The 24,932-nt window shown below is 41.6% G+C and overlaps 2 protein-coding genes across 2 annotated transcripts in view; one reads left to right on the forward strand and one right to left on the reverse strand.

The window, feature by feature from the left end:
- The window catches only part of HEATR4 (HEAT repeat containing 4), a 357,461-nt gene that overhangs the window by 130,391 nt on the left and 202,138 nt on the right, over nt 1-24,932 (forward strand). The gene's annotated exons all lie outside the window — the stretch shown is intronic.
- Nucleotides 1-24,932, reverse strand: part of DNAL1 (dynein axonemal light chain 1) — a 52,405-nt gene that overhangs the window by 2,431 nt on the left and 25,042 nt on the right. The window contains exons 5-7 of the mRNA XM_055288883.2: nt 22,678-22,733; nt 9,065-9,191; nt 6,935-7,075 (exon numbers count right to left, since the gene is read on the reverse strand). Coding sequence (XP_055144858.1) covers nt 6,935-7,075; nt 9,065-9,191; nt 22,678-22,733 — 324 coding nt within the window. The remainder of the gene's footprint in view (nt 1-6,934; nt 7,076-9,064; nt 9,192-22,677; nt 22,734-24,932) is intronic.

Below are 24,932 nucleotides of genomic sequence, written 5' to 3' on the forward strand. Positions count from 1 at the left end.
CCGTCTCTATAAAAATACAAAAATTAAGGCCGGGCGTGGTGGCTCACGCTTGTAATCCCAGCACTTTGGGAGGCCGAGGCGGGCGGATCACGAGGTCAGGAGATCGAGACCACGGTGAAACCCCGTCTCTACTAAAAAAAAAATACAAAAAATTAGCCGGGCATGGTGGCGGGTGCCTGTAGTCCCAGCTACTCGGAGAGGCTGAGGCAGGAGAATGGCGTGAACCCGGGAGGCGGAGCTTGCAGTGAGCCGAGATTGCGCCACTGCACTCCAGCCTGGGCGACAGAGCAAGACTCCGTCTCAAAAAAAAAAAAAAAAAAAATACAAAAATTAGCTGGGCATGATGGCAGGTGGTTGTAATCCCAGTTACTTGGGAGGCTGAGGCAGGAGAATTGCTTGAACCCGGGAGGCAGAGGGTGCAGTGAGCCAAGATTACACCATTGCACTCCAGCCTGGGTGACAAGAGCAAAACTCCATGTCAGAAAAAAGAAAAACCTGAGAAGCTCTGAGATACTATGAAGTATGCCATAATAAAAATAATTTCACAAAATAATCTCTTTAATTTCAAATTCTCTAAAAAGCTTCCCAGGAGAATTCTCAAATGGTTTAGTATACATACTTATGAATATTAAGCCCCCTAACTGCCAAATCGCAAATAAAAATGCCTATGGCCAGGCATGGTGGCTCACTGCCTCTAATTCCAGCATGTTGGGAGGCCAGATGAGAGAAGCGCTTAAGCCTAGGAGTTGGAGACCAGCCTGGGCAACATAGCAAGACCCCATCTCTACAAAAAATAAAAAAATTTAGCCAGGCATGGTGGTGTGAGCCTGTAGTCTTCAACTACTTTGGAGGCTGAGGTGGGAGGATCACTTGAGCCTGGGAGGTCCAGGCTGTGGTGAGCTGTAATTATGCCACTGCACTCCAGCCTGGGTGGCAGAGTAAGACCCTGTCTCAAAAAAAAAAAAAAGCCAACAAGTACCAAGTAGAAAAATAAAGTAAGTTCTGTACATGTTAAACGCTTTCTGTGGGCCGGGCGCGGTGGCTCACGCCTATAATCCCACCACTTTGGGAGGCCAAGGCGGGTGGATCACTTGAAGTCAGGGGTTTGAGACCAGCCTGGCCAACATGGTGAAACCCCATCTCTACTAAAAATACAAAATTGGCTGGCCATTGTGGCGCATGCCTGTAATCCCATCTACTTAGAAGGCTGAGGCAGGAGAATTGCTTGAACCCGGGAGGCAGAGGTTGCAGTGAACCAAGATCGTGCCATTGCACTCTAGCCTGGGCGACAGAGCAAGACTCCATCTCAAAAAAAAAAAAAAAAAAGCTTTCTATGTTTAGCATAAAGAAATATTCCTCATTTCCCACAATAAAATGTATAATCACAGTACTGCCAAAAATCTGAACTCCTCTAATGGTTATTTTATATGACCTCCCCCAATTGCTGAACATTGGGGATACGCTGAAAAAAAAAATCACTGTAGAGGAAACAAAGCACATCTCTGGCTCTCACTGGGCCAACGGCCACCCATCTGAGCTTTAGCATTTGAAGCCAGTCTGACCCCAGCTGAGTATTCAGTCTTAACTCTTCAGCCATTTACCCTGCACTCCAGCTAACCTGATCAATTCATCGTCTCCCAAACTCATCTCGCACAATTTTACCTCTGGCCTACTGGTTAACAAAGTTCCTTCATTTTTCTTTCCCTTTTCTTTTCTCTTCTCTTCTCTGAAGACTTTCTTCATTCATTTATATATATATATATAAAAACAGGGCTTGCTGTGTTGCCCAGGCTGGACTTGAACTCCTGGGCTCAAAGGATCTTCATGCCTCAGCCTCCCAAGTAGCTGGATCTACAGGTGCATGCCACCGTGCCCAGCTTAAAGTTCCTTCATTTTGTAATGTCCTCAACTCTTCTCCCATCTAAACCCTACCCTTTATGAAGAACAAACCCCAGTGCCTCTCTTCCTCAGTGATGCCTTCCAAGAGGGACATGTTCTTTACGGCAGTGAGCATAGTTTGACCTCTCTGTACACCCCCGAGCATTTGTTTGTGGGACAAGTGAACTTTTTGTTGACGCACAACATACAAAGTGTACAAATTATAACGTACAGATTGATAAATGTTCATAAAGTGAACACAAGCTAGTTACCGGCACCCAGATTTAAGAAAGAAAGGATTATCAGAACCCCCAAAACTGCCTCAGGCCCCCTGCCAGTCACTATACCCACAAAAGATATATTCTATCCTAATATCTAACACCATAGCTTATTTTCCTTGTTTTTTGTTTGTTTTTTTAAAGACAAGGTCTTGCTCTGTTACCCAGGCTGGAGTGCAGTGGTGTGATCACAGCTCATTACAGCCTCAAACTCCCAGACTCAAGCAATCTTCCTGCCTCAGCCTCCCAAATAGGACCACGGGAATGATATAGTATGTACCCTGTGTCTGGCTTCTTTTATTCAACATTATGTTTGTATGATTCATCCATGTTGTGTAAAATTGTAATTCATTCATTTTTACTGCTGTTTAATATTTTATTGTATGACTATGCCATATTTTATTTATCTATTCTATTGTTCATGAACATTTAAGTAGTTTCTAATTTTTAGCTATTAATATACTGCTACTATGAACATCCTCATAAGTGTCTTTTGGTAAACATTCACACCCTTTTCTTTGGGGTATGTAGTTAGGAGGGAAATTGCTGGGTCACAAGAAATGTACGTTTAGAGCTTTTGTAGATAACGCCAATTTCCTAAAGTGGTTATACGAAGTTACATTACCATCCTACAGGGTATAAGAGTTGCTTCACATCCTCACTAGCATTTGGTATTGTCCGTCTTTTTTATTTTAGATTTTTAACATCCCTCAGCTTTAGGCTGGGCGCGGTGGCTCACACCTGTAATTCCAGCACTTAGGGAGGCTGAGGTGGGTGGATCACGAGGTCAGGAGTTCAAGACCAGCCTGGCCAAGATGATGAGACCCCATCTCTACTAAAAATACAAAAATTAGCCGGACATGGTGGCGGGCGCCCGTAATCCCAGCTCCTCAGGAGGCTGAGGCAGAGAATTGCTCGAACCTGGGAGGTGGAGGCTGCAGCGAGCTGAGATCGCACCACTGCACTCTAGCCTGGGTGACAGAGTGAGACTCTGTCTCAAAAAAAAAAAAAGATCCCTCAGTTTTGCTTATGAGCAACAGAAGAGAAACAAAAACGGGCAAGTTTGCAGCTGTGGCCATCTCTGTTCTAGTCTATCCCACTGGTTTAGAATAGACTAAGGTGTTCTTCTAGGGGCTGTTCAGATTGACATGAAGTCAATACATGGTCCAAAAGGCCATATGTAGCTTTGTTTATTCAAGTTCTACATTGGTGGTTCTATTTTATTCTTTTTTTTTTTCTTCTCGGCTCACTGCAACCTCCGCCTCCTGGGTTCAAGCGATTCTCCTGCCCCAGCCTCCCGAATAGCTGGGATTACAGGCATGTGCCACCATGCCTGGCTAATTTTATATTTTTAGTAGAGACGGGGTTTCGCCATGTTGGTCACGCTGGTCTCGAACTGCCGACCTCAGGTGATCTGCCCGCCCCAGCCTCCCAAAGTGGTGGGATTACAGGTGTGAGCCACTGTGCCCGGCCTATTTTTTCTTTCTTTCTTTCTTTCTTTCTTTTTTTTTTGAGCCAGTCTTGTTCTGTCGCCCAGGCTGGAGTGCAGTGGGGCAATCTCAGCTCACTGCAACCTCTGCCTCCCGGGTTCAAGTGATTCTCCTGCCTCAGTCTCCCAAGTAGCTGGGATTATAGGCGCCTGCCACCACACCCAGCTAATTTTTGTATTTTTAGTAGAGACGGGGTTTCACCAGGTGGGCCAGGCTGGTCTCAAACTCCTGACCTCAGGTGATCCACCCACCTTGGCCTGCCAAAGTGCTGGGATTACAGGCATGAGCCACTACACCCGGCCTCTATTTTATTCTTAAGGGAAGAGGTTTGCTTTCTACGTAAAATCCTGAAGGAAGTAAAGACAAATGATTTGAAATCAGGAGGCTGAGGCAGGAGAATGACTTGAACTTGGGAGGCGGAGCTTGCAGTGAGTTGAGATGGTGCCACTGCACTCTAGCCTGGGTGACAGAGCAAGGCTCTGTCTCAAAAAAATTAATAAATAAATAAAGGCTGGGCATAGTGGCTCACGCCTATAATCCCAGCACTTCAGGAGGCCGAGGCGGGCGGATCACAAGGTCAAGAGATCAAAACCATCCTGGCCGACATGGTGAAACCCCATCTCTACTAAAAATACAAAAATTAGCTGGGGGTGGTGGCGCGTGCCTGTAGTTCCAGCTACTTGGGAGGCTGAGGCAGAAGAATCGGTTGAACCCAGGAGGCAGAGGTTGCAGTGAGCCAAGATTGCACCATTGTACTCCAGCCTGGGCAACAGAGCCAGACTCTAAAAAAAAGAATGACAGACTGAATTTCTTAACAGCCCAGCTGAATTGAATTGGGGAGGTAGTGTTCAAAGTCAAAATGAGCTCGATTTATATTGAAATATTTCTTATACACTTGCATTTTGGGATTGAGTTAAAATCTAAAATAATTATAACTCTTTACTTTGTTTCTGAGACAGAGTCTCGCTCTGTTGCCCAGGCTGGAGTACAGTGGTGTCATCTTGGCTCACTGCAACCACCGCCTCCCAGATTCAAGCAATTCTCCTGCCTTAGCCTCCTGAATAACTGAGATTACAGGCACCCACCATCAGGTCCAGCTAATTTTGTATTTTTACTAGAGACGGGGTTTCACCATGTTGGCCAGGCTGGTCTCGAACTCCTGACCTCAAGTAATCCTCCCACCTCGGCCTCCCAAAGTGCTAGGATTACAGGTGTGAGCCACCACACCCAGCTAATAACATATATTTTGAATACTTACTTTATGTTAAGCACAACGTTTAGCATAGATTATCACTATGTTTCAGTGTTTCACATAGATTATTTCATTTAATCCTCATAATAATACTCTGATATGTGTTCTGAAATGATTACTAATGATACTATTATCATCTCCAGTTTTTAGATTACAAATGAACAAGGTTTGGTGAGATTAATTAATTAGCACAATTTCACAAACTATTAAGTGGAGGAGCTGGGACTTGACTCAGTTAATCAGGGTTATCTACTGATGCTGACACTGATCTTAAGATATTGGGAAACTAAGACTGGGGATGAGGGGAGAAACAGTGAGAGAGAACACCACAATTTTGATCCAATTGTAAAAACGCAACTGCTTACCATGTATTTCTGATTATTCTGCAGAATCAGAAGAATTTTTGATTCTGATCAAAATTTGTGACCTTTGTGTCACCTTTCTGACTTGAGAATAAGCTTTTCTTTTTTTAACCTGCTTAAATAAGCTAGAAGTTTATTTTTCTTTTACATAAAAGTACAAGTAGATAGTAGATAGACATGGAACTTTATGTTGTCTGGAAGTCAGGATCCTTCTCTCTTTTTTTTTTTGAGATGGAGTTTCGCTCTTGTTGCCCAGGCTGGAGTGTAGTGGCACAATCATGGCTCACCACAACCTCCGCCTCCCGGATTCAAGCGATTCTCCTGCCTCAGCCTCCCGAGTAGATGGGGTTACAGGCATGCACCACCACATCCAGTTAATTTTGTATTTTTAGTAGAGATGGGGTTTTTCCATGTTAGTCAGGCTGGTCTCAAACTCCCAACCTCAGGTGATCTGCCCGCCTCGGCCTCCCAGAGTGCTAGGATTACAGGTGTGAGCCACCGCACCTGGCCACGATCCTTCTCTCTTACTGCTTGCATGGGTGACCTCTTTGTGATACAGGGAAGAGTGAGAAAAGGAGGAGGCTCAGCACCAAACCCTGAATAATTCCAGCTTTAATCCAACATAACAGAAGGAAATTTATATCAGGAAAAAATAAATATACAATTTTAAAAAAATAAATGCAGGGTTTTTCTCGCTATACTGTGAAGGCTGGTCTCAAACTCCTGACCTCAAGCAATCTTCCTGCCTCACTGAATAGCTTGGGACTACAGAAACGTGCCACTGTGACTGGCTCCGCATAGATTTATAAGGCCTAGCTTTCTTTCTTTTCTTTTTTATTTTTTTTGAAATGGAATTTCACTCTTTTTTTGCCCAGGCTGGAGTGCAATGGCACAATCTCAGCTCACTGCAACCTCTGCCCGCCAAGTTCAAGCGATTCTCCTGCCTCAGCCTCCCGAGTAGCTGGGATTACAGGTGCCCGCCACCACGCCTGGCTAATATTTGTATTTTTAGTAGAGATGGGGTTTCACCATGTTGGCCAGGCTGGTCTCAGACTCCTGACCTTCGGTGATCCACCCGCCTCAGCCTCCCAAAGTGCTAGGATTACAGGCATGAGCCACCGTGCCTGGCCAGGCCTAGCTTTCTTATAAGCTTTTGGTCTAGGGAGAATCTTGTACCAGTCTAAATATCCTAGCAGTTTTTCTTTTTTTTTTTTTGAGACGGAGTCTCGCTCTGTCGCCCAGGCTGGAGTACAGTGGCACAATCTCGGCTCACTGCAAGCTCTGCCTCCCAGGTTCACGCCATTCTCCTGCCTCAGCCTCTCCGAGTAGCTGGGACTACAGGCGCCCGCAACCATGCCCGGCTAATTTTTTTTTTTTGCATTTTTAGTAGAGACGGGGTTTCACTGTGGTCTCGATCTGCTGACCTCGTGATCCGCCCGCCTCGGCCTCCCAAAGTGCTGAGATTACAAGCGTGAGCCACCGCGCCCGGCCATTTCCTAGCAGTTTCTCATCTTACCTTGGCTCAAACCTAGACCATTCAATTTTATATAGATAGAAATGACCTGGAAGATCAGAGATATTTTTTCTTTAGTTTTTCTCCTCTTCATGATTCCATGCCACAAATTCCATTTTTATGCCTAGAAGACATGTCTAAGCCAGCTCAGAATCACTCACCATCCAGCTTTTTCAGTTTGGGCACTCTCTTGGTTGCTTCTTCAATCCAGTTATTCTCAGCAGAATGTTTCTCTTCCAAGGGATTGCCTACAAACACCAGGTCTTCCAGGCATGGCAGTTCTGCCAGCTTCACAAACTCAGCTACAAGTAAAAGAATATTTTCCATATTAAAACAGCAAGTTTTGGCTGGGTGCGGTGGCTCACGCCTGTAATCCCAGAGCTTTGGGAGGACAAGGCGGGCAGATCACGAGGTCAGGAGATCGAGACCATCCTGGCTAACACAGTGAAACCCCATCTCTACTAAAAATACAAAAATAAGCCAGGCGTGGTGGCGGGTGCCTGTAGTCCCAGTTACTCAGGAGGCTGAGGCAGGAGAATTGCTTGAACCCGGGAGACAGAGGTTGCAGTGAGCTGAGATTGCACCAGCGCACTCCAGACTGGGCGACAGAGCAAGACTCTGTCTCAAAAAAAAAAAAAAAAAAAAAAAAAAACACAGCAAGTTTTACTGTTACAATTTTGGGGATTAAATTCCAATATCATTAACCCTCAGTTTGTGACTATTCATGACAATTAGTTGTTTAAGATTTTGAAGGAAGCTAGGAAAGTTATACCATATAAAGTCATTCTCAGAAGACATTACAGGATGGGAGGGAAAAAGAAGACATACCTCTCTACTTTAAGTGCTAGCATAAGGATGAAATAAGACGAGATGAGATTCAAAGTCAAAAAGAACAAATCACTCTCCAGTGACAGGTCTTCTTCATGCTGTGCTGCATCAGTGTAGGTTAAGCTAACCTGCCTTTGTCTGTACCCATTCCCTCATCTTTGAATTCTTAAAACAACTCATTCAAATCTCTATTGCAGAACTTATCACACAGTTTTACTTTTTTTTGTTTTGAGAAAGAGTCTCCTTCTGTCACTCAGGCTGGAGTGCAATGGCATGATCTCCACTCGCTACAACCTCTGTCTCCTGGGTTAAAGCAACTCTCATGCCTCAGCCTCCCAAGTAGCTGGGACTACAGGCATGTACCACCACACCTGGCTATGTTTTTGTATTTTTGTATTTTTACAAAAAAAATTTTGGGTTTTGCTATGTTGGCCAGGCTAGTCTCAAACTCCTGACCTCAGGTGATCCACCCTCCTTGGCCTCCCTAATTTTTGGGATTACCAGCAAGAGCCACTGCGCCTGGCCTCTTATCACACAGTTTTATAATTATCAGCTTACAAACTAATTTTCCCCACTAAGCTGTGAACTCCTTGAGGGCAGGGATAATGTCCTATTCAACTATGTATCCAAAGAGACTGGTATAGTTCATCACATATAACTGAATGAATTATGTACAATAAAAAAGCAAAGTAACATAGATATCAAATAAGTCTTCTACCTATGAAGTATTAAATTTAAACTTATTACTTCAGCCTTTGGATAATAGCTTAAATTTTTTTCATGATTAATAGGACCAGGACCTATCAGATTATATTCATCCTTATTTTTTTTTCAAGTTCTTTCACTTTATTTTTTATTTTTATTATACTTTAAGTTTTAGGGTACATGCGCACAACGTGCAGGTCTGTTACATATGTATACATGTGCCATGCTGGTATGCTGTACCCATTAACTCGTCATTTAACGTTAGGTATTTGAAACGGAGTCTCGCTCTGTTGCCCAGGCTGGAGTGCAGTGGCGCGATCTCAGCTCACTGCAAGCTCCACCTCCCGGGTTCACGCCATTCTCCTGCCTCAGCCTCCCGAGTAGCTGGGACTACAGGCGCCCGCCACGATGCCCGGCTAATTTTTTTGTATTTTTAGTAGAGATGGGGTTTCACCGTGTTAGCCAGGATGGTCTCGATCTCCTGACCTCGTGATCCACCCGCCTCGGCCTCCCAAAGTTCTGGGATTATAGGCGTGAGCCACCACGCCCGGCCCATCCTAAGTAAATATTTAAATATAAATGTTAAGCATTTAAAATTTAGAAACTCCTATAGCTACTTCTCTCTGAGCTTAGACATAAATGTTCCCACTTTCTCTCTGTGCTTAGAAATAAACGTTCTCGTTTTGCATCTTTTCCCTCTCGGACCATTTTCTATAAACAGGCGGTAGAAGGTTAGCAAAGGGCCACTCTCAGCTTACCCCAGTCTTTTACCAGGTTGTTAGACATGTAGAGAATCTTCAATTTCTTCATTACGTGGATCCCTTTCAACTTCTCAATAAAATTGTAGGAGATCCACAGTTCTTCTAACGTGTCCCCTACTGCCTCCTGAAAAGGAACAAAATTTGATTTATGTTTATGTTTAACCTTTTCTTTCTGTCTCCTTCTTTATAAAGATATACATAATGGCTTTTAAAGTGAACTTAGACCCTGCCTGTCTACTTGTAGAAGAGCTAGTAGTTGTGTGGGAGTTTTTCTCATTGAGGGAGCTAAGTAGAACATTCCATTCCCTTCTTCAAACTAATCTGAACTCTTCCTTCTCTGATTGCTCCACTAAAAAAAAAAAAAGAAAAAAAAAATCACAAAACATAATATGTTACTAAGAATAGCTACTGAAATCACCAAGAGGGGAAATAATGGCACTATCTTATCACGTTCATTAATGGTATGGTTTTCAAATTACATTCCTATAGAGTATATTATTTGGTCCTTACAATATCTGCTTTAAAGCAGATAAGGCAGGTTATTTGATTTCTATTATAGAGGGATTAAGGGCTTTTTCTAAGAACACACTGCTATTAAATAATAGAGCTACGTCTAAAATTCAGGGTCTTCTCCAACATTTATTATGATAATTTTCAAACATAAAAAAGTTGTTTTTTGTTTTGTTTTGTTTGAGACAGGGTCTCGCTCTGTCACCCAGACTGGGGTGCAGTGGCACACTCACAGCTAACTACAGCCTCAACCTCTCCTGGGCTCAAGCAATCCTCTCACCTCAACCTCCCTAGTAGCTGGGACTACAGGTGCACACTACCACATCTGGCTAATTTTTGTCTTCTTGGTAGAGATGGGTTTTGTAGAGATGTTGTCCAGGCTGGTCTTGAACTCCTGGACTCAAGGAATCTGCCTACCTCGGCCTCCCAAAGTGCTGGGATTAAGGCATGAGCCACTGTGCCCAGCCAATAATACAATTTCCTTTAAATATTTGTTAAGTAGATAATAAAGACAAGATTTTTGTGAAGCAGTCTAGTGAATATCAATGAGGAAAACCTGGCAAAGTTTGGTGAATAAATTCAGTGAAATCTGTCATTAAATAAGCTGACTCTTTTGAGAACTGGACAATAACTGAACAGTCATTTAGCAAACTGGTCAGCTTCTGCATGTAAACAAGCCATTTCTCCCCTCAGTTTCTTACTCTGTAAAATGAGGAGATTGGCGCAATGAAATACCATCTCATACCCATTAGGATAGCTACTATCAAAATCACAGAAAATAGTAAGTATTAGTGAGGATGAGGAGAAATTGGAACCCTGTACACAGTTGGCAGGGAGGTAAAATGGTGCAGCTGCTATGGAAAACAATTTGGCAGCTCCTTAAAAAATTAAAACAATTATCATATAATAATTGATATCACTTAACAGGGGATCCAGCCATTCCACTTCTGGGCACATATTCAGAAGAAATGAAAGTGGGATCTCGAGATATTGGTACACCCATGTTCACAGTAGCAAATTCACAATAGCCAAAAGATTGACGTGACCCAAGCGTCCACTGATAGACAAACGGATAAACAAAACATGGTATATACATACCACAATAGAATATCATTTAACATTAAGCAGGAACAGGCTGGGTGCAGTGGCTCACATCTGTAATCCCAACACTTTGGGAAGCCAAGGTGGGCGGCTCACCTGAGGTCAGGAGTTTGAGACCAGCCTGGCCAATGTGGTGAAATCCCATCTCTACTAAAAATATAAAAAAATTAGCCGGGCGTAGTGGCACATGCCTGTAGTCCCAGCTACTTGGCGGCTGAGGCAGAAGAATCGCTTGAACCTGGGAGGTGGAGGTTGTAATGAGCCAAAATTGCGCCACTGCCCTCCAGCCTCAGCAATACAGCAAGACTCAATCTCAAAAAAAAAAAAAAAAAAAAAAAAAATTAAGCAGAAAGGAAATTCTGACACATGCTACAACATGGACGAAACTTGAGGATATTACACTAAGTTAAATAAGCCAGTCACAAAAAGATAAATGCTGTATGATATTACTTATATGAAATACCTAGAGTAGTTAAATTCGTAAAGATGGAAAGTGGAATGGTGGGTGCCAGGGATGGGGGAAGAGGCAGTAGGAAGCTATTGTATGCTTACAGAGGTTCAGATACGCAAGATAAAGAGAGTTCTGGAGATGGATGGTGATGGTCGTGCAAGTCTACTTACTACCACTGAACTATACACTTAAAAATGCTTTAGACTCACGCTTGTAATCCCAGCACTTTGGGAGGCCGAGGCGGGCGGATCACGAGGTCAGGAGATCGAGACCACGGTGAAACCCCGTCTCTACTAAAAATACAAAAAATTAGCCGGGCGTGGTGGCAGGCGCCTGTAGTCCCAGCTACTCGGAGAGGCTGAGGCAGGAGAATGGCGTGAACCTGGGAGGTGGAGCTTGCAGTGAGCCGAGACTGCGCCACTGCACTCCAGCCTGGGCGACAGAGCAAGACTCCGTCTCAAAAAAAAAAAAAAAAAAAAATGCTTTAGATTGTAAACTTTATGTTATGTATATTTCACCACCATAAAAAACATTGGAAAAAATGAGGAAGTTGGACAAGTTCTTTAAGGTTCCTCTCAGCTATTAAAATTTATGATTTTTTAAGGTCAACAAACCATTGTAAGTATTGAAAACAAAAAAGTAAATGTCTACTCTGTAAATAATACCATGTTGGAGGTTACAGAAGTGGGAGAGCTTTATGAAATGCCATAAAATCTATTTTTTTATTTGTTTTTTAATTTAGAGACAGGGTCTCAATCTGTTACCCAGGCTGCAGTACAGGGCACAATCAGCTCACCGCAGCCTTCAACTCCTGGGCTCAAATGATCCTCCTGCCTCAGCCCCCTGAGTAGTTTGAACAGGCACGTGCCACCATGCTTGGCTAATTAAAAAAAAAAAATTTTTTTTTTTTTAGAGAGGGTCTCACTATGTTGTCTAGGCTGGTCTCAAACTCCTGGCCTCAAGCAATCCTGCCTCGACCTCCCAAAGTGCTAGGACTATAGGCGTGAGCCACCATGCCCAGCTGACCTCTATTTTAGACTATATGTAATGATGGATGATGATGATGATTATTGCTCTGTATAAAGTAATGAATCCAGGTAACACAATGTTGCTTGAAAATTGTTGTGGGGATGTGATTTATAAACAGTTAAGAATTGTTGGTAGGTAGTTGATTACATGTTAAGTATACAAAAATAAATGGCTTTTATATTATTTAATATAAACAGGAAGGGTGTTAAAGAGAAATGCATCATAGCAACAAAAACTATAAATTACCCAGGAAATTAAAAATAGAACTACCATATGATTCAGCAATCTCACTACAGGGTATATAGCCAAAAGAAATGAAAACAGTATGTCAAAAAGATAGCTATCAGTACTCCCATGTTTACTGCAGCACTATTCACAATAGCCAAAATATGGAATCAACCTAAGTGTCCAATAATGAATGAATGGATAAAGAAAACATGGTATATCACACAATGATTGAATACTATTCAGCCATAAAAAAGCATGAAATCCTGTCATTTGTTACAATGTGAATGAACCTGGAGAACATTATGTTAAGTGACACATCAGACACAGAATGACACTGCATGATCTCACTCATATGTGGAATCTAAAAAAGTTGATCTCGGCCAGGTGCGGTGGCTCACACCTGTAATCCCAGCACTTTGGGAGGCCGAGGCGGGCAGATCACTTGAGGCCAGGAGTTCGAGACTAGCCTAGCCAACACAGAGAAACACTATCTGTACTAAAAATACAAAAAAAAAAAAAAAAAATTAGTCAGGCATGGTGGTGAGCACCTGTGATCCCAGCTGCTCGGGAGGCTGAGGCAGGAGAATTGCTTGAACCAGGAGAATCACAGTGAACTGAGACTGAGCCACTGCACTCTAGCCTTGGCAACAGAGCGAGACTCTATCTCAAAAAAAAAAAAAGTTACACTAAGCTAAGGTTCATTTCTTATTGAAGAAATAAAAACATATTAATATTATTATTTTTGAGACAGAGTTTTGCTCTTGTTGCCCAGGCTGGAGTACAAAGGTGTGATCTCGGCTCACTGCAACCTCCGCCTCCCAGGTTCAAGCGATTCTCCTGCCTCAGCCTTCCAAGTAACTGGAATTACAGGCATGCACCACCACGCCTGGCTAATTTTGTATTTTTAGTAGAAATGGGATTTCTCCATGTTGGTCAGCCTGATCTCGAACTCCCAACCTGAGGTGATCTGCCTGCCTCAGTCTCCCAAAGTGCTGGGATTACAGGCGTGAGCCACCATGCCCAGCTAAACATATTATTTTTATTTATTTATTCATTTATTTAGAGGCAGGGTCTTGCTCTATTGTCCAGGCTGGAGTGCAGTGGTGTGATCACAGCTCACTGCAAACTCTAACTCCTGGGCTCAAGCAATCCTCAGTTTCCTGATACCTAGGACTACAGTGTGCATCACCACACCCAACTAATATATATATATATATATATATATATATATAGATAGATAGATAGATAGATATGTATATATATATATTTTTTTTTTTTTTGTAGAGATGGGATCTCGCTATGTTGTCCATGCTTGACTCCAGCTACTGGCCTTAAGTGATCCCACCGCCTCAGCCTCCTCAAGTGCTGGCATTACAGATGTGAGCCACTGTGCCCAGCTAAAACATTGTTTATAAATTAAATGTAGCCTGTGTACAGTGTTTTATAAAATCTACAGTTGTGGACCGGGCGCGGTGGCTCAAGCCTGTAATCCCAGCATTTTGGGAGGCCGAGGCGGGTAGATCACCTGAGGTCAGGAGTTCAAGACCAGCCTGGCCAACATGGTGAAACCCCATCTCTAGTAAAAAATATAAAAACTAGCCGGGCATGGTGGTGGGCTCCTGTAATCCCAGCTATTCAGGAGGCTGAGGCAGGAGAGCTGCTTGAACCCAGGAGACGGAGGTTGCAGTGAGCTGACAGGGTGCCACTGCACTCCAGCCTCAGTGACAGAGTGAGACTCCGTCTCAAAAAAACAAAACAAACAAAAACCAAAAAAACCAACAACAACAAATAACAACAACAAAAAAAAATCTATAGTTGTGTACGGTAATGTCCTAGGCCTTCACATTCACTCATCACTCACTCACTGACTCATCCAGAGAAACTTGCAGTCCTGCAAGCTCCATTTATGATAAATGCTCTATACGCCTGTATCATTTCTTATATTTTACACTGTATTTTTACTGTACTTTTTCTATATTTAGATATACAAATACTTACCATTGTGTTCCAACTGCCTGCAGCACTCGGTACAGTGATATGCTTGCTGAGCAGGTTTGTGGCCTAGGAGCAATAGGCTAAACCATATAGCCTATGTATGTAGTAGGCTATACCATCTAGGTTTATGTAAGCACACTCTATGATGTTCACACAACAAGATTGCCTAATGTTGCATTTCTCAGAATATATCCCAGTCATTATGTGATGCATGACTGTATTTCAAAATAGCTAGAAGATTTTTAATGTTCTCACTACAAATAAATAATAAGTGTTTGAGTGATTGATATGCTAATCACCTTGGTTTGATCATTACACAACGTATATATAGGTATCAAAACATCGCATTGTACCCCATGAATAAGTACAATTATAATGTGTCAATTTAAGAATGACTCAGAAATAAATCTTTGTACATGAAATATACAAGGTCTTATAGGAATTAAAACTATGGAATTCTACTGAAGGACATAAAAAATATGAATACATCTTCTCATAAGATTCATTATTATAAAGATGTGTAACTTCTCTCCAAATCAATCCACAAATTTAATATTTAGGAGTTTTTTCATACATGGACAAAGATGGTAGAGCAACACAGCTTGTACAAAAGATTGCAACAACCTAAGTGTCTGTCAGCCGTGGACTAGCTAAATATGTTAATACTATGCATTGAGGAAAACAACAAGGTGGAACTTACCTGTATGTGCTGAAATGGAATAATTTGCAAGATATATTAAGATAATTTGATAAAATGATTCTCAAGTTTCTCTGAAGAGTAAATGCCCATAAATATTTTGAAAAAGGAGAAAGGATTTTTCTTGACATCAAAATAAATTCTAAAGTTAAAGAAAATTAAAGCAGCATGATATAGAAGCTGAAATTTATAGAAAGAACAACAAACAGAAAGAAACTGACCATCCAGGAACCTACCCATGCATATCCAGGAGTTTAGCAGGGGGCATTTCCAAACAGTAGGAAAAAGAGACTTTTCAATAAATGGCTAACCAATTAAAGAAAGAAAAAAAAGACATGATACCTGCGCCTCATGACACATGTAAAAATAAACTCCAGATGAATTAAGAGTATAGACTTAAAATTTTTAATTAAAAAAGGGAAGATAAGACTATTTTTACAATCTAGTACCTACGACCTTCTATGTAAAATACAAAACACTGAAACCATAAAGATTTGACTAACAAAAATTTTTAAATACCATTTGGCAACCACGAATAAGATAAAGAGACAAGAAACAAACTAAGAGAAAATATATCAGTAGTTTTGAAAACTGCATTAAATTTCAATATGGAAACTGCGATCAGTTGCCGGGGTCTGAATAACGTGGCTTAAGTCTTCTGCTTCTTCCTCTTCTCTGCCTCCCCTTTCCTTCTGCCCTTCTCCTCTCCTTCATTAGCTTCTTTTTTGTTTGTTTATCCAATTATCTCTCAGTGAACACTTAGGTTGCTTCCACCTTTTAGCTATTATAAATAATGCTGCTACAAACATGAGTGCATTTTTTTGTTTGTATTTTTTAAGGAGAAAATAATCAGTATTTTAACAGAAAGAGTATGAATAATGTACACAGATTTAAAAAAATCAACAAGTGGCCGGGCGCGGTGGCTCACGCTTGTAATCCCAGCACTTTGGGAGGCCGAGGCGGGCGGATCACGAGGTCAGGAGATCGAGGCCACAGTGAAACCCCGTCTCTACTAAAAATACAAAAAAAATTAGCCGGGCGTGGTGGCGGGCGCCTGTAGTCCCAGCTACTCGGAGAGGCTGAGGCAGGAGAATGGTGTGAACCCGGGAGGCGGAGCTTGCAGTGAGCTGAGATTGTGCCACTGCACTCCAGCCTGGGCAACAGAGCGAGACTCCGTCTCAAAAAAAAAAAAAAAAAATCAACAAGTATAAAAACAAAAATCTTGGCCGGGCACGGTGGCTCACGCCTGTAATCCCAGCACTGTTGGGAGGGCGAAGCAGGCGGATCACAAGGTCAGGAGTCCAGACCAGCACCGCCAATATGGTGAAACCCTGACTCTACTAAAAAACAGAAAAATTAGCCGGGCGTGGTGGCGGGTGCCTGTAGTCCCAGCTTCTTGGGAGGCTGAGGCAGGAGAATCGCTTGAACCCGGGAGGCGGAGGTTGCAGTGAGCCGAGATCCAGCCACTGTGCTCCAGTCTGGGGGATGCAGCGAGACTCCGTCTCAAAAAATAAATAAATAAATACAAATACAAAAGTCTTTCTCACCCTATACCCCAGCTCCCTTGCCCAGAAGTAACAGCTATCACCAGAAATACTCTATGCATATATGTACATATAAATATTCACTTTGCTTTTTCTACACTTAATATATCTTGCAAATTATTCCATTTCAACACACAGAGGGAAGTTCCACCTCATTGTTTTTCCTCAATGCATAGTATTTATTAATACATTTGGCTAGTCCACTGCTGATAGACACTTAGATTGTTGCAGTCTTTTATATAAGCTATGTTGCAGTGAAACACTTGCTCCACCATCTTTGTCCATGTATGATAAACTCCTAAATATAGAATAGGTGGGACAAAGAAATACATATTGAATATTGTGATAGCTATTGACAAACTGCCTATCTCAACAACAGTGTTTAAGAATGCCTGTTCACAACTGCTACTCCAGGCACACTGCCTATGGGGTAAAACTGCTAAAAAAAAAAAAAAAATACAAGCTCACTATATTTGAATACATAACTGAGCCTCAGTTTCTTTACCTTAAAATAAGGATAATAACATTATCTACTTGTGAGCTGGAAATGAGATAATGCATGTAAAGAGCCTACTGTGTGGTTAATAAATAATTACAACAATATAATAACATTTTCAATAATCGATAATTATTAGGAATATTAAAAAGCACCTATAATTCAGTAAGAAAAAGATAAATCTAGTAGAAAAATAGGTTAAAAATGTGTTTGGTCAATTTCCAAATGATGAAACCTAAATGACTAGTATATAAAAAGATGTTCAGCTGGGCCCAGTGGCTCATGCCTGTAGTCCTAAGCACTTTGAGAGGCTGACATGGGCAGATTGCTTGAGCTCAGGAGTTCAAGACCAGCCTGGGCAACATGGCGAGACCATGTCTCTACAAAAAATAAAAAATATTAGCTGGGTGTGGTGGTGCGTGCCTATAGTCCCAGGTACTTGGGAGGCTGAGGTGGGAGGATCACTTAAGCCCAGGAGGTCGAGGTTGCAGTGAGCTGAGATTGTGTCACTGCACTCCAGCCTGGGTGACAAAGTCAGACCGCCATCTCACACACACACACACACACAAATATATATATATAAATATATTTATATATATGTTTATAAAGAAAAGACATTCAAAGTCAGAACTGACTAGATAATGGAAATTAAAACAACACGGTACTTGCCGCAAACAGTGGCCTGTAGTCCCAGCTACTCAGGAGACTTGAGGCAAGAGGGTCACTTGAGCCCAGGAGTTTGAGTTCAGCCTGGACAACATAGTGAGACCCTGTCTCTAAAAAAAAAAAAAGTCAACACCACCACCAGACTCCATTTTGCCTATCATACTGGCAAATGTTAAAAATATGAATACTACTGGCTGGGCGCGGTGGCTCACGCCTGTAATCCCAGCACTTTGGGAGGCCAAGGAGGGCAGATCACGAGGTCAGGAGATCGAGACCATCCTGGCTAGCAAGGTGAAACCCTGTCTCTACTAAAAACACAAAAAATTAGCCAGGTGTGGGGGTGGGCGCCTGTAGTTCTAGCTACTCAGGAGGCTGAGGCAGGAGAATAGCATGAACCCAGGAGGCGGAGCTTGTAGTGAGCAGAGATCACGCCACTGCACTCCAGCCTGAGCGACAGAGCGAGACTCCGTCTCAAAAAAAAAAAAAAAAAAAAAAAAAATGAATACTACTCATTGATGTTGAGGGTGGAGGGGATAATCTTCATCCATGTGCCAGTGATGGAAATGGAAACTAGCATTAGCATTGTGGGAACAATTTGAGGTACCTATCAAAAATTTAAATGCACAAAAATATCCTCAGCTTTTCTACTTTTAGAAATCTATCCCATCATATGTAAATACACAAATAACTGCTGAGGGACATGTGTGCAAAGATGTTCACTGCAACATGATTTGTGGAAAGAGGAAGAAATTGAGAGAGAGAGAGAGAGAAAAACCACACTCTTCACCCAGGAAAAAAAACCCTGGCAATAATCGAAATGCCCAGCAGTATAGGAATAGTTAAATACATGACTGTATACTGATACTGTGGAAAACTACACAGCTATTTTTAATGTATTAAATCTGCATGTATTGACATTGAAGGATATTATTGATATATTGTTAAGAGAAAAGGCTAAATTACAGGAAAAAATGCCCTGTACACCATCAGAACAAACAATATGACACACACACATACATATACACAGAGCTATTTATTTGTATATCCACAGAAAATATTTTAAAGTGGACAAAACAATAAAATTTTTGTTACTTCATGGAGCTGGCAGGGAATAGGAGGTAGAAAGACCAAAGATTTTCACAGCATATTTCATATATTTATAAATTGCTTGATTTGTTTTTGCAATGAACATATGGTACTCATAGAATTTTTAAAAAAAAATTTTTTTTTTTTTTTGAGACAGAGTCTTGCTCTGTCACCCAGGCTGGAGTGCAGTGGCATGATCTCAACTCACTGCAACCTCAGCCTCCCAGGTTCAAGTGATTCTTGTGCCTCAGCCTCCCTAGTAGCTGGGATTACAGGTATGAGCCACCACGCCTGGCCTAGAATTAAAATTTTGACTCTATCTAAAAAAAAAAAATTATTTTATTATTTATTTATTTATTTATTTATTTATTTATTTATTTATTTATTGAGACAAAGTCTCACTCTGTTGCCCAGGCTGGAGTGCAATGGCACGATCTTGGCTCCTGCAACCTCCGCCTTCCAGATTCAAGCAAGTCTCCTGTCTCAGCCTCCCGAGTAGCTGGGATTACAGGCGTGCGCCACCAGGCCTGGCTAATTTTTGTATTTTTAGTAGAGATGGGGTTTCACCATGTTGGCCAGCTGGTCTCAAACTCCTGACCTTGTGATCCGCCCGCCTCAGCCTCCCAAAGTGCTGGGATTACAGACGTGAGCCACCGTGCCCAGCCTAAAATTTTAACTTAATAGTTGTGTAACTGTAATAAAACATGTTGAGTCACTGAATAAACACTTACAGAGTGTCTACTATATATATCAAGCACTATTGTAGATGCTAATTAACAAAACTGAAATGGCCAGGCCCTCACAGTGGCTCATGTCTGTAATTCCAGCACTTTGGGAGGATGAGGCAAGAAGATCACTTGAGGCCGGGAGTTCAAGACCAGCCTGTACAACATAGTAAGACTCCATCACTACAAAAAAAAAAAAAAAAATTTGTTTAATTAGCTGGGTGAGGTGGTGCACACCTGTAATCCCAGCTATTCACCTGTAGTGCCAGCTTTTTAGGAGGCTGAGGAGTAAGGGTTGCTGGAGCCCAGGAGTTCAAGATTACAGTAAGCTATACTAGTCCGAGATTACAGTAAGCTATACTAGTCCGAGATTACAGTGAGCTGTAATCATGCCACTGCACTCCAGCCTGGGTGACAGAGTGAGACCCTGTCTCTAAGCAAACAAAAATCAAAACTGAATGGTCATTAGGATTTGTGTGTGTGTGTGTGTGTGTGTGTGTGAGAGAGACAGTGAGAGAGAGAAGAACAACAAACGAATTTCAGGTAACAATGAGTAACATGAAAAAATAAAATTACAACTGGTAAGAGTTACTCAGCTGGGTGTGGTGGCTCAGGCTTGTAATCCTAGCACTTTGGGAGGTTGAGCCAGGTGGATTGCTCGAGCCCAGGAGTTCAAGACCAGCCTGGGCAACATGGCGAGACCCCTAATAAAAATACAAAAAAATTAGCTGAGTGTGATGACGTGTGTCCTTAGTCACAGCTACTTGGGAGGCTGAAGCGGGAGGACTGCTTGAGCCCAGGAGACACTCCAGCCTGGGCGACACAGTGAGACCCTGGCTCAAAAAAATAGAGTTACTCCACCGGGCATGGTGGCTCACGCCTGTAATTCCAGCACTTTGGAATTACTCAACTCAGGCCGAGGCCAGAGCATTGCTTAAGCCCAGGAGTTTGAGATCAGCCTGGGCAACACAGTGGGACCCTGTCTCTACAAAAAATTAAAATATTAGCTGGGTATGATGGCGCACACCTGTGGCCCCAGCTACTCAGGAGGCTGAGGTGGGAGGATGGCCTGAGCCCAGGAGGTCAAGGTTGCAATGAGCTGTGATTGTACCACTGCACTCTAGCCTGGGTGACAGAGTGAGACCTCGTCTAAAACAAAGACAAAAAGAATTACTGCTTAGAGAGCTGCTTTAGATATACGGTGATTGGGTCACCTTTGAGGAGGCGACATCTGAGCTGAGGTGTGAGGGTTAAGAAGGGGCCCGCATTGTGGAAATCCATGGCAATAGAGTTTTTAAGACAGAGGGAACAGCCAAGTACAAAGATTCTCAGGTGGGAATGAATTGTGCATGGTCAAGGAACACAAAGGCCAGTCACTAGAGATTATCAACTAGGAGAAGAGAAACATGAAATGAGATCAGAAAGGAAGGCAAAGGCCAGATCATATATATAAATGGGCTTATAATGTACCTCAATAGTTTTCCTGAGTAGTTATAAATAAACCCCTTTCCTTCAACTTAACATTCCATGTTTCACACATTACAGTAATCATTTGTAATTTACTGAGACAGCTATTTAAATCATGCTATGAGGCAGATGTGTCTAGATGAATAAGTCATCTAGTATGTGAACCTATTTGAAGCCCAGTATCTGCATCCAAATGCAGCTTTCTTTTTCTTTTCCTTTTTTTTCCCCCCTCTGTCACCTAGACTGCAGTGCTATGGCACAATCATAGTTCACTGTAAACTCAAACTCCTAGGCTCAAGCAATCCTTCCACCTCAGCCTCCCCAAGTAGCTGGGACTATAGGCATGAACCTGGGAGGCGGAGGCTGCAGTGAGCTGATATTACGTCACTGCACCCCAGCCTGGGTGACAGGGCAAGACTCCCTCTCAAAAAAAAAAAAAAATCAAATTTGTATAGATCATTGAGAATTTTACTCACCATATCCAATTAGAAAACAAATAATTCATCTGATGGTTATTATTTTGGGTGAGGAAACTTCCTTTATTTAATCCCAGAATCTGACCCTTAAGAATTTCTTTCTTTTTTTTTTTTTTTTTTTTTTTTGAGATGGAGTCTCGCTCTGTCACCCAGGCTGGAGTGTAGTGGCTCAATATCAGCTCACTGCAAGCTCTGCCTCCCGAGTTCATGCCATTCTCCTGCCTCAGCCTCCCGAGTAGCTGGGACTACAGGCACCCGCCACCACACCCGGCTAATTTTTTTGTATTTTTTTTTAATAGAGATGGTTTTTCACCGTGGTAACCAGGATGGTCTCGATCTCCTGACCTCGTAATCCACCCGCCTCGGCTTCCCAAAGTGCTGGGATTACGGGCGTGAGCCACTGCGCCCGGCCTGACCCTTAAGAATTTCCAAGCATTTTATAAACTCATCAGTACCTCTTTATGCGGGTAAATAGAATCACAGAGGTGGAAATATAATTCAGAATTTGGCTAACAAATTTGAGATAATTCCAAAATTGCACCTCTGAACATGACTCCTATTCAGGGTTACCACTGTTTCTATACTGGTGAGGATGGTCATGTTAGCCTGTTTGGTCTTGGGAGGTTACTGGTGGAAACCACTGCAATTTCAGCTCCCCACCGCCTTTTACAAAGCATAAGCTAGATTTATTGGGAGGGGAAAAGGAGCTAGGGCCATACAAAATTTCAGTATGTTTATGAATTATTTAACAATAAACATATCAAAAATTATTGTCTTTTCGGGAACAGATCCAAGAAATATTCACTTCATCTTTCCTGAAATTCCCTAGTTTTACGTTATTGTTCCATCTCACCTTCTTTGGAAGGAAATTCAAATGGCCAATAAATATAGAAATAAGACATGTCAAAAAAATTTTAAATGCCCAAGGATGGTATGGGAAATTGGGAAACCTCACACATTACTGGTGGGAGTACAGGTTGTTGCAAACTTATTGAAGGGCAACTTGAGAATATGTCACAAAAGCCTTAAAATAAACTTGATACCTTTTGACCTAGTAATTCCATTTCAAGGAATTTATCCAAGAAATTATTCATGGATATGTGCAAATTAAATAAATAAAATAATAAATAACAACCTACCAGTCCATTTAAGTTCTTTATGTTGTTTCTTCCTAAAGATAATATCCTCAAGTTTTCTGTAGTGAAAAGAAAACATTTTTTTGTTTACTAGAACCATATTACACAATTGTTGTAAATCTAGTATAATAAAGCTTTAATAAGTTTTATATAATAGATATCCTTATACAATGAGTAAGGAAGATTGTGTTAACAAAAATGGGTAATCAAGTAGAAAATAACATTCACCTATCATCTAAAGTAAACACTACAGGTATAATTTCATAACATGTCAATATTAAATTTAAAAATGGTTAGCTATCTGGAACACATGGTCTTAAATTGCTGGCTGATAAAAATATTACAGGATAAAATAGCAGTAGAGAATATTTTGAGTTTGGGAGCATATATATTTCAAATCTCTTATGAGAACTCATACTAGAAAATAAGAACATATATTTATATATTGTCCACCTCGCTCCATGAAGGATTAGAAGTGAAAAAAAATAAATTTGGTATTTAAAAAATCATTTGCTTTCAAGTTTTTAAATAATTAGACTGTGATTTGGTTAAAAAATAAAATGCCTGGCCGGGCATGGTGGCTCACACCTGTAATCCCAGCACTTTGGGAGGCTGAGGCGGGTGGATCATGAGGTCAGGGGATCGAGACCATCCTGGCTAACACGGTGAAACCCCGTCTCTACTAAAAATACAAAAAATTAGCCGGGCGTGGTGGCAGGCGCCTGTAGTCCCAGCTACTTGGGAGGCTGAGGCAGGAGAATGGCGTGAACCCAGGAGGCGGAGCTTGCAGTGAGCCAAGATCTCACCTCTGCACTCCAGCCTGGGTGACAGAGCGAGACTCCGTCTCAAAAAAAATAAAAATAAAAATAAATAAAAAATAAAATGCCTATCTTTATTTTTTAAAGGTTATTTCTATTTGTATATCTATAGGCTATTTCTGGAAGAGAAAAAAGAAAGTAGAAACCGTGGTTGTCTTTGGGGAGGAACTAACAGTCTATGGTTAGAAGTAGACATTTCCCATTGTAATCTCTTTTGAACTATCTGAATAAAACCAGGTGCATATATTATTTTTCCAAATTAAAAATAAATTTCTTTTTTAAACACCCAGGAAACCTCATTTCTGTTCCAAGAAACTACTGTGATTACTTTTGCTTATTACTATATTTAATTTTCATAACTTAAACATCTATAACTTCTTTGTCTAATATGGTGGTCACTAGCCACATGTGGCTCTTTAATTAAAATTAATTACAATTTAAAATTCAGGTTCTCAGTCACATTAGCCACATTTCATAGTGCTTAATAACTATATGTAGCTAGTAGCAACTGTATTGGGACAGTGCTGACAGGTCTGCTGGATGACATTGTTCTGTAACATCCATAATTGAATGGTAAGAACTCAAATCCAATTAACTGAGTTTCAATCCCAACTCTCTAGGGAAGCAACCAAACCTCTTTGAATCTGTTTTACCATATATAAAATGGGGAAATATAATTTCTATCTTATAGGAATTTAAGGATGAAATGAGGTAATTACCTAAAACATTCAGTGAAATGTGTAACCCATGGTAAGTACACAATACATGATGCGTGTGTGAAAGTGTGTGTGTGTGTGTGTATCAGGTATATATAACTTTGACTTTAATTTATTTAATAAATTATTTTAAATTGTCTTACAAGAAACAATGAGCTTTTAGAGCAAGGTATTTTAAGAGTGGTCTAATTCACACAAAATGATTTAACTGTTGAAGCAAGACCCCATGTTATGGGCTGAACTGTGTCCCCCGGAAAATTTAAATCTTTAAATCCTAATCCCTAGTATCAGAACATGACTGCATTTGGAGACAGGGCCTGTAAAGAGGTAATTGGGCCAGGCCTGGTAGCTTATGCCAATTATCCCAGCACTTTGAGAAGGTGAAGTGGGAAGATCACTTGATGCCAGAAGTTCAAGACCAGCCTGGACAACATAGAAAGACTCTGCCTTTACAGAAATAAAAATAAAAAATAAAAAATTTAGGCCGGGCGTGGTGGCTCATGCCTGTAATCCCAGCACTTTGGGAGGCCGAGGCGGGTGGATCACGAAGGTCAGAAGATCGAGACCATCCTGGCCAACATGGTGAAACCCCATCTCTACTAAAAATACAAAAATTAGCTGGGCATGGTGGCGCATGCCTGTAATCCCAGCTACTTGGGAGGCTGAGGCAGGAGAATTGCTTGAACCCAGGAGGCAGAGGTCACAGTGAGCCAAGATTGCACCA

The sequence above is a fragment of the Symphalangus syndactylus genome, chromosome 8, assembly GCF_028878055.3.
Source record: "Symphalangus syndactylus isolate Jambi chromosome 8, NHGRI_mSymSyn1-v2.1_pri, whole genome shotgun sequence".
In the NCBI taxonomy this organism is placed as follows: Eukaryota; Metazoa; Chordata; class Mammalia; order Primates; family Hylobatidae; genus Symphalangus; species Symphalangus syndactylus.